This window comes from Hippopotamus amphibius, chromosome 3 (genome assembly GCF_030028045.1).
Source record: "Hippopotamus amphibius kiboko isolate mHipAmp2 chromosome 3, mHipAmp2.hap2, whole genome shotgun sequence".
In the NCBI taxonomy this organism is placed as follows: Eukaryota; Metazoa; Chordata; class Mammalia; order Artiodactyla; family Hippopotamidae; genus Hippopotamus; species Hippopotamus amphibius.
Window position 1 is genome coordinate 112,971,519 of NC_080188.1, and position 10,381 is coordinate 112,981,899.

Genomic DNA, 10,381 nt, shown 5'->3' on the forward strand with positions numbered 1-10,381 from the left:
GAGAGGGTTATAGTTTAATGGTTCTTGGAAAGACAAGAGGTAGTGACTCTTCAAAAACAGAATAACAATATCTATTATTTATTCAGCATGTACTTTGTTACTAAGGATTGTTAAGCATGTTCTGTATGTTCTTAAATGTCACCACTTTACAAGGGTCTTTTTTTTTTTTAAATAGAACAAGGTAACGGGGGGTCAGGGAAGTTAAGTAATTTGTCCAGAGTTAATATAGCTCATAAGTGACAGAGTCCAGTTTTTGTTTTTTTAAATTCACAATGATTATGCTATTATCGTATTCAGTATACTGTTTTCATTAGAATATCTGAATGGACTATGTGGCATATTTGATATAAAGTATTCAGATTGTTTTAATGTGACTGAAGGAGAGAATAAATAAAAGAATAGGAAGGACAATACATTCATGGCTATTCCAGGTCCTTTGCCCTTTTGAAATGATAATCCTACAGGAGAATGGAGTTGATTCATATGGACAGTACCTATACTTGATGTGATCAGTGCAATTAAGTTTAGCGTTAGGCTCCTCAGAACCTGACTCAGCTTGTTATCCCTGCACACATTTCTCCTGTCTTACTGCTATAGGTAAACATGCCATTCCTAACTTGGTAAAGAATCTGCCAGGAGGGCAACAGAGCTCTTCCCAGAATTTCTCTGAGGACACTGTGGTCTCTATTTTGAATACCATCAATGAAGTTATTGCTGAGAACTTGGAGGCTGCCAAAAAGCTTCGAGAGACGCAGGGTATTGAGAAGCTGGTTTTGATCAACAAATCAGGGTGAGATTAATACTTAAAATTACAATTGGAAAAATTTGAATATGACAGAGAGGTTGCCGGAAAGGGGCTTTCCCTTTTTGCTTTTGAAGGTTATTTTCCCTTGCTTACGTGTAAAGAATGAAGAGGTATTGCTCTTTTTTCTCTTTTAATGTTGATCCATAAATTGATAAGACTCTCACATCAAACATTTTTTTGTATCACTGTTTGAGTTGAAATATGGGACTTGGTGAATACTTGATCTTGCCCCTTTTGGGATTTATATTGTTATGTTACATTATATTAGAGGGTACAAGTGCTCAGCTTCTTCCCTGGTCTTACATACAAATTCCATCTGGTGTTACTTTCCTCAAAAGGAACCGCTCAGAAAAAGAAGTTCGAGCAGCAGCGCTTGTATTACAGACAATCTGGGGATATAAGGAACTGCGGAAGCCACTGGAAAAAGAAGGATGGAAGAAATCGGACTTTCAGGTAGAATAACTCTTGGGACTGAGATTTTCATCCTTTTTTCCCTTGGTCTCAAGTAATGCTTCTGACTTTGGTTCTTCTATTTCACTGTCACACTGAGTCTACTTTTGACCCAAGTCTCTGTGCGTGTAAAGAAATTATTTACTTTTCCCCTCAAAATGGTGCCTAAATAGTTCATTTGCTGCTGAAATAGCTCTGGTCTTCCTCTGTGTCGTAGCATAGTGTAAATGCCAGTGGCAATGACAGATGATGGCCTTTTTGACTTTTCTCCAAATCTGCCTTAGCCCTTTGAAGGAGTTTGCCATTTTCTGAGACTGTCTCCTTTTGATAGTGTGAGTGTCTGGTACCTTGGTAGTATGTTCAGAAACACAAATAGAAGCCATAATATCCTAGTTTGTTTCACTATATCCTAGTTTGTAACCCTTGTGGTAAGAATTGTATTTGGAAATAAGGGCCTAAAAGTCTGAGCCTATTAAGGATTAAGATATGGGTGAATTCAGTACTCTGTGACATTATTGCGTTTTATGTTTGCCTCTAGGTGAATCTAAACAATGCTTCTCGAAACCAGAGCAGTCATTCATATGATGACAGCACTCTCCCTCTCATTGACCGGAACCAGAAATCAGGTACAGCATCCAGGGGACATACCCCTCTGCTTTTATTCCACTTCTGCTATTCTTTAGTGGGCTTGCTGTCTAACAAAATAGGATATAAATTTATTTCTGAATGAGCTAGTCTTTTGGTGGAGGAGAGTAATACTTCACCTCGGGATTATAACACAGAAGCTGGTAGACCTGAACATTAGAAAATAAGACAGGCAGTTAGCCTGGGTGTGATTCCTCATCTTTGCTTGTAGACTTAAAATGACTGGAGAGTGAACCCTACTCTGTTTTCTCTATTTAAGGTATAATTGACAGGTAACAGTGTATAAATTTAAGATGTACAGCATAATGGTTTGACGTATGTATATAGATAGTCCCTGACTTAACAATGGCTTGGCTTATGATTTTTTGACTTTGTGGTGGTGCAGAAGTAATACGCATTCGGTAGAAACTATGCTTCAGGTTCTGAGTTTTCATCTTTCCCCTGGCTAGCGATACACAGTGGACACTCTCTCACAGTGGGCAGCAGTGGAATCGGCCACAGCTCACAGTTGCCACACAGTCATGAGGGTGAATAGCTGATACACTTACAACCATTCCGTTTTTCACCTTTAGTACAATATTCAATAAATTATATTGTGAGATATTTGGTACTTGATTTTAAAGTAGGCTTTGTGTTAGCTGATTTTTTTCCCAACTGTAGGCTGTTATAAGTATTATGAGCACGTTTAAGGTAGGCTGGGCTAAGCTAGAATGTTTGGTGAGTTAGGTGTATTAAATGCATTTTCAACTTATATTTTCAACTTACGATGGTTATCAGGACATAACCCCATTGTAAGTTCAAGGGAGAACTGTATATTGCAAAATGATTATTTTTTCCTTTTAAAATTTCATGTAATACCAAGTAGTATATGTTTACTGTTGAAAAATTAGAAAATACAGACAAACCAGAAAAATGACAGCAACAAAATCAACTTACTTCTGTTATCCAGAGATAATTAACCACTGCTATTCTTGGATTGTATCTTTTAAACACTGCCATGTGAGCAAACATATTTTTCTTCAAAAGACGAATCATATATTTTGTTTTGTAAAATGATTTTCACTTAAGTGTTTATTGTAACCCTTATTATCTTAGTGACACTTGGGTTTTGCCTCAGTTGGGGTTCTTGAAATGTGGTCTGAGGATCACCAAGTCTGTTGGCATTTGTGCTAATGGTGCAAAAGCAGCAGTGGTGCTTTATTGCTGGGTGATGAGCATAAACCAGGGCAGCGACACCAAACCAAAGTAGTTGCTGTCATCTCGGTTGCCATGTACTTACAGTTATAAGAAGAGCCAGTTTCAGGAGGGTGGGGAAAACAGAAGAGCCAGTTTAGAATGTACTTGATGGAGCTGTGACAATTATTAATTTTTATTGTTTCTACTCTTGAATACACAGCTTTTGAATATCCTGTGTTGATGATGTAGGGAGTACTCATAAAGCACCCTGCAGCACACCAGCAAAGCATGGTGGTTATCTTGCAGAAAAGCACTTGTGTTTATTGTTTGAGTTACTAGGTGCACTAACCACTTTTTTTTTTTTTTAATTAAAAGATACTTTTCTTTTTCTGTTTGTTTTTTTTTTAATAAATTTATTTATTTATTGGCTGCATTGGGTCTTTGTTGCTGCATGTGGGCTTTTTCTAGTTGCGGTGAGCAGGGGCTACTCTTCATTGTGGTACACGGGCTTCTCATTGTGCTGGCTTCTCTTGTTGCAGAGCACGGTCTCTAGGTGTGCAGGCTTCAGTAGTTGCGGCACGTGGGCTCAATAGTTGTGGCTCGCGGGTGCTAGAGTGCAAGCTCAATAGTTGTGGTGCATGGGCTTAGTTGCTCCGAGGCATGTGGGATCTTCCTGGATCAGGGCTCAAAGCTGTGTCCCGAGCAGTGAGAGGTGGATTCTTTTTTTTTTTTAATTTTTAATTTTTGGCTTACAAACAAGAGTAATTTTTTTTTTATTGGAGTATAATTGCATTACACTCTTGTACCATTGCCCCACCAGGGAAGCCCTACCACCTTATTTTTTTTGAAACACCATTTTTACTTAAAAACTAACAGACATTTTCTTGAAAATGAATGCAGTGAGCTTGTCAGTTTGAGGAAAAATAACTGACAGTACTTGCTGCCTGAATTTTCAAGTGAAAATTTTAATTTTGGAAGACTTATATTTCTCACTGTGAGCCTAGTAACATCCCAATACTTAATATATTTTTAAGTGAAATCAGTGGTGATATTAATGAATGTTATTTTTTGATATTATGTCATGAAATGTGTTAACGTTTAGAAGGTCTGCATAACTCTGTGAACCAGTATTTTCCAAGTGACCAATGCATGATTTTGAAAATCATGCATGTATAATTGATCCGTTCAAAGTGCAAGACAGACCAATGGGTTTTAATTTAACCAAATACGAAGAGAGCGTTAGTTGGGATTCAGATTCCACATTGTGCTGAAAGAAACTCTACTTGTCAAGTATTAGTATACTATCAAAGAATATCCACAGTTATCTGAAAAGACTATCAAAATTCTCCCCCCTTTTCCAGCTTCTTATCTGTGTGAGGCTGGGTTTTTCTCATAGAATTCATCCAAAATAATACCACAACAGGTTGAATACAGAGGCAGATATGGGAATCTAGCTATCTTCTCTTAAGCCAAACTTCTCTTAGGATGTGCAAAAACGTGGGACTTCCCTGGTGGTCCAGTGGTTAAGACTCCGTGCTCCCGATGCAGGGGGCCTGGGTTTAATCCCTGGTCAGGGAACTAGATCCCACATGTTGCAACTATGACCCAGTGCAGCCGAATAAATAAATATTAAAAAAAAAAAAAAAAAAAAAGATGTGCAAAAGTGTAAAAGAATGCTTTTTTTAAAAAAAAGTATTATTTACGTTAACATGGAATAAGTTTATTGTTAATTTTAAATGAAATAAATATTTAAAATTTCTCAGTACCATAGCTATTAATACCTGTAACCTATACCAATGAACATTCTTTGGATCCTCATAATTTCTAAGAATATAAAGGGGTCTTGAGACCAAATAATTTGAAACCTGGTGGCTTAGAGTGAATGGTTTCTTATATTAGTGTCCATAGGAAAGGTATCTCTTTAAGTCTCATGAGGACTTTATCTAGAGCCTGGCACTTGTGGTGGGTGCTCAGTAAAACTTTGATCGGAGGGAGGGGGAAGAGAGGACAGACTAGAGAGCAATTTTTATGATGAGTGTAGATTTTGAAGAGTTGGTTTTTGACCTGGGAAATTTTCTGACTCCCTATAGATAAGAAAGCTGATCGGGAAGAAATTCAGATGAGCAGTATGGGATCAAACACAAAATCATTAGGTAGGTGATTATTTCCTGCCTAAAGATATGGAGTAATAGTTCATTGGGATGAGGAGAACTGTCTGGCTCTGCAGTTCTTTTTAGCACCCTCACCATTTACCATCCTGGAAGAGCACTGGCTGGACATTCCATTTGGAAGGATGTGAGGAAATTTAGTAAAACCTGATCTATCTACCTTTTTTCCACATTACCAAATGCTCAACGGTAAAAAAAAAAAGAATCTTCATATGCCTCCCCCATTAATACAGAACCGAGTTTGTGTCCCTAAACTTACTCACAGCCTTTCATAGTCTGATGCCAGGTTCACGCTGTCTTACTCTCCATATACTCTGTTTCAGCCCACCTAGTCTACTTGCTATCCTGTCTCTTCACTCTACACTTTTTTTATTTTGCTCTAGTAATACCTCCTGTTGGAATCTCCTTCTCAATTGCTTTCTAAATTGTCTTCATCCCCAAAGGCTTGGCTGAAGGTCCTGTCTACTTAGTTAAGTCCTTCCTAACTATTGCAGCTCACCTCACTCTCTCTTCTAATTCCAGTACCCTTCATAGACAGATCTCTTCAGTTTAGCTTTATTATCATATGTGATATATATTGCCTTCCCAGTTAGATTTAAGTTTTTTTTATGTCAAGGACCACCAGACCTTAATGCCTTTCTGGAGCATTTGGTAAAGCTCAGTGTCCAACAGAGGTGCCTAATTCACATTTATCTTCTTAATACATATTTTACACTAGAGGGGAATATCATGTCTCTGTGTACTTTTTTTTTTTTTTTTTTTTTAACTAGATAACAACTATTCCACACTGAATGAGAGAGGGGACCACAATAGAGCACTGGATCGATCCGGGGATCTAGGTGAAATGGAGCCATTGAAGGGAACGCCCCTCATGGTAAATTCTCTTTATATACTGTTGTCCTTCTGAGGCTAGTTCTGTTTTGAAGCCTGTGTGTTCTGTGAAATAGGAAAAGAGTACCTAGTGAAAGACAGCATCCTTTTCTTGTAGGGATTTTCAGGGGAAAAGAAGGAGTTTTGATTCATGTTGGGATTTCTTGGGCCATTATTCTGTGATGGTCAAGATGGGAGAAGGAAGGCTATAAATGTGTTGTTTATATGACTAACACCAACTGATCTATTCTCTCAGTACTCTTTCTGTTCCTGCCTTTTATTAAATACCTTGCCGTTCACTTACTATTATCTCTTTTTGTTTGAGTTTATGAATTGTGGGATTTTTCCCTAGATCTGGCATGCATTCACGAGGTTCCTATTTTCTTACTCTCATACTAACAAATTGCATGTGTTCACAGCAGGACGAGGGGCAGGAATCTCTGGAGGAAGAGTTGGATGTGTTGGTTTTGGATGATAAGGGCGACCAAATGTCTTACCCCCCCATGGTATGTCCTCTAGCCACCCCCAAGATCATCCTTGAGGAAGGAGGTCTCTGTGTGCCAGCAGTTTGCCAATCATGCTGATCTGATCAGTCTCAGCCACATGGGGCTTGGGGGTGCTGCTTGTGTGATTCTTATCTCTTAAGAGGCTGGGACATGCCACTGGTGATCTGATTCTCCATTATGTGCTGCTTTCTTCCCTTCAGATTTGCTCAACTGTCTTTTAAACGTTCTCCTTATTCCCAACCCTATTAACATCTCTCTCTTTTTTCCCTACAGCAGAAGATTTAGCACCACTCTCTCCGCTACATCTGGGCTTATAATATATGTACTTTTATTTTTTGGTGGTGAAATGGACTGATGATTTTTCCCTTTCTTCGCTGGACTGTTGTGCCAACTGCCAGGCTGCCTCCTGCCCTTATAGCCCTAAGTGGCTGACTTCTTTCCATCAACTCCCTAACTTCTTCCAGTGAAGCGTAATTGTCCCTCCTCCCCCCTCCAGATCCCCTCCAGTTACTCCCAAGAAGCCTGACTCAGTTATATGCATATCTTGAGAAACTGCTGCAGATTAGCTCTTTTTGCCAGCTCTCCCTGGAACTCTTGGCCTTGTGTGGAGGGAGGGAGAGAGTGGGAATCTTCACTGGAAACCGTGGGAAGAATTGGAAGTCACGTGCTATATATGCAGTGTCCAGCAATCTGAGAAACCGATGATTCTTAATCAAGATTTTTTTTTTCCCCTGGTGGGGAAGGACCTTTTATTTTTTTTTTTGGAGAATGGAAAGTGTGAGCTCTTCCTTTACTCCTAATGACTATTTTTGAAGCAAAGAAGGCCAGCAACATTGGCACGTACCACTTGGCAAGGGCCCTTGAGTAAGTGAATGTTTCCTAGAGCTGAGATTAAGAAACCTGGCCCTCCTTATCTTCAGGGCAGGAACCACCAAGGACCTACAGACTCCATCTCTTCTCCAAGCCTCATGCCAACCCTGGGCTGCTGCTGCTGCCCCTTACTGAGGCTGTTCTTAGCCCTCCTTTCCCATCCTGTGATAGTGTCTGCTGACTCAGCCTGGCCATTTGCAAGAGGCTGTAGAAAGAGGAGAATATGTCAAGGAAGACTTTTTGGGTGAGAAGGAGCAGAAAGATGTCTTCTGGGGAGAAGAGCCTCTAAGAGGAGCTAGTAGGAATGTACATGAATCATTTAGTCTGAAACTGGCAGGAAGCTTCAAAGCCGGCTTCCCCCGCCCTTATTTCTCCTTTTCTCACCCTTATAGCCCCATCCTCCCCTGCCTCCTCCCTGGATTGGTTGGCTGACTAAAGGACTTGATGTACATACTCCTGCCCCCTTTACCCTTAAAAGGTGGGGTTTGCCCCTGGCTTTGCCTCTTCTTTGTGCCTTTGGCCTGGGGTGCATCTCCTCCTTCCCTTCCATGTGCCTTTCTTTGCCTCTGCAGTCTCATTTCTCATGATTTTGCAAATTATATTTTGTTGCTTTCTTACCTACTGTTGGCCCTAAATAGCAGAAAGAAGAGGAGAGGTGACCTAGAGAACCTCAGTCTCCCCACTGGGATTTGGAATAGGCTCTAATTTTAGCCATAAAAGGTTTTGCTCAACTCTATATGTTGGGATTTTGCAAAAATCCTGTTCTGATGAATCTCCAAATGAGGTTGGTGGGAGGAGTGAGTGGTGTGACTCTTACTCCTTATTGTCGTCTCTGAAGGGGTTTATAGGGAAGTCATGTGTCTGTGTCTCCCCCCCCCCCAAATACCTCCTCCTTTTTGTTTATTGTATATTATCAGGTTGGGCTAGGGGAATCAGCTGCTATGCGGTTGATTTTTAATTTTTTTTTTTAAACCCTTTCCCTTATTTGTCAGTCACTACTCCCCTTAATCTAAAAGCTCTGTTCAACGCAACTGGAAATCTTTATCCTCCTCTCTCCCCTTCCCTTATATATTGAGGCTTTGGGGTAGGAGAAAAGTGCACAACCCACCCCCCCCCCTTCCCCTTGCCCTATGCATTAAAATTCCTTATTTACCCCTTTCCCCCCCTCACATTTCTTCCCACTCCTTTTCTGGCAAAAAGGAGCCTTTTCCTCTCTGTGACCCTAAGAGCGTACTGCACAGGGGAAATCACCCCCTTCTGGACCTGTCTCCACTCTTGGTTTCTTTTGTCTTCTTCTGCTCTTTTCCTGGTGCTCTTTTTGTCGGTGGGTTGTGGGTAATAGAACAGCCATGGGCTTTGGGGGACCTTTAACTGTTTTGTTTTTTCCTTTTCATTTATAAAAACACTAAACATTCAGAGAACCAAAAATCCCACCTTCCCACCGAACACTACTAAGGGGTATGTCTTCTGCTCCATACCTTTTCTGTTTTTCTTTCTCTCTTGTTAATGCTTTTAAAAACAAATGAGTTTTTTTATATAAATAAAGTTTTTAAAGTGTGTATGTGGGGGGTCTGTGTCATTTCTTCACTTTAAGCTGTATCTCTTCTTTCCTTTTCATCTTGGTTAATTCCTTACATATCAGTGTCCTTTTTCTCTCCAGAGCAACCAGAAGGGGATTGTACCAGGATGGATTTATTTTGAGCTCAATCCCAACTCTTAACAACGAACATTCTTTTTAGTTATATATGAAACATTTTTCCTCTAAAGATTCTTAAGAATTAAATGTGGCTAAGTAGAGCACGGGAAGCTTATTGCTAACTTAGAGATAGGAAACTGAAGTATAAAGAGTTAATAACTTTCTTAGTCACTGGAATTCTTTTGCGACATTTGACAAAATTAACGTTGAATAAAGCTCATTGCAATACATGACCCTCTTGATCATTTATGGGTAGAAGATTAGAAGCTACCAACTCCAGCTGTCATCCTAATAAGTATGAAAATGTAGAATTAAAAGGCTTACTGGGCCATAATGTTGCTTCTCAGGCTATCTGCAATCTTTTAGTAAGATAATAAGGGGCAGGCCTATAGCTTCCTCTATCCTTCCAGGTAATATGTGGGTGAGCAGCAAATACTCCTTGGATTACCAGGGGTTGTCTTTACTATAGAGGCCAAGGATTAAGACCTATGGAAAGGGGCTTATTTCTCTGGGGCGCATATTTCTTGTTACATTTTTAAGACTCGAGAATTTATGTAAAATGCTTTCTGTATGCCCAGTCTTTAGATTAAAAATATATAGCTGCTTCTGGTGATGCTCATGTCTCAGTTTTGTTGAACTAGGTCTTGGGTATGAAAACTCTTGGGCTATTAAGATCAGGAAATTTAAGCATTGTAGCTGATACCTTTTAAAGCTTGATTTGTGTCTGACAGTTGTAGTTTTAGAAGCTGGAGCACAGAGCCAAAAAGCTGTTACAGTTTGCTTTACAAAGAGGTGTGGTAGCCCTGCTTGAGTGTTTTTTGTGTTTTTTTTTTACTGTAGAAAATCCTGGCTACTGGTGAATAGCCTTTATTTCTGTTATATTCTTTGTAGCTGCTGGCATTGAGCTGTATACAAACCTTATTCTCTCCCTGGATTGGTCCGTTTATCTCATTCAATAAATACTTCCTCAGCATCTTCCATATGCCAGGCATTGTTGTGTACATCAGGTTCAGATTAGAGAATGAAATAGATGGACCCTTTCTCATGTAGATTGTACCCCATAAGAATTCTATGCAACTGAGATCTGTGACCTTTTAAAAACATTTCTCTGCCCATAACCAAAACAAGGTGTTAAAAAGAATGATCTGTCAAGTCCCTATAGCTCTTGTTTCTTGACACTGATTTAGTAATGCTG

At 39.7% G+C, this 10,381-nt stretch overlaps 1 protein-coding gene across 7 annotated transcripts in view; it reads left to right on the plus strand.

Annotated features, from left to right (window-relative positions):
• CTNND1 (catenin delta 1) overlaps nucleotides 1-9,049 on the plus strand; it is a 45,577-nt gene extending 36,528 nt beyond the window's left edge. For 4 of the 7 annotated variants that reach the window (XM_057728751.1, XM_057728755.1, XM_057728756.1 and 1 more), the window contains 7 exons: nucleotides 598-790; nucleotides 1,144-1,258; nucleotides 1,794-1,881; nucleotides 5,167-5,229; nucleotides 6,015-6,118; nucleotides 6,534-6,620; nucleotides 6,894-9,049. In XM_057728751.1, the coding sequence (XP_057584734.1) occupies nucleotides 598-790; nucleotides 1,144-1,258; nucleotides 1,794-1,881; nucleotides 5,167-5,229; nucleotides 6,015-6,118; nucleotides 6,534-6,620; nucleotides 6,894-6,905 (662 nt within the window). In that variant the 3' untranslated portion in view covers nucleotides 6,906-9,049. The remainder of the gene's footprint in view (nucleotides 1-597; nucleotides 791-1,143; nucleotides 1,259-1,793; nucleotides 1,882-5,166; nucleotides 5,230-6,014; nucleotides 6,119-6,533; nucleotides 6,621-6,893) is intronic. The other 3 variants (XM_057728753.1, XM_057728752.1, XM_057728754.1) reach the window with 3 other exon arrangements.
• The last annotated feature ends 1,332 nt before the right edge of the window (nucleotides 9,050-10,381 follow it).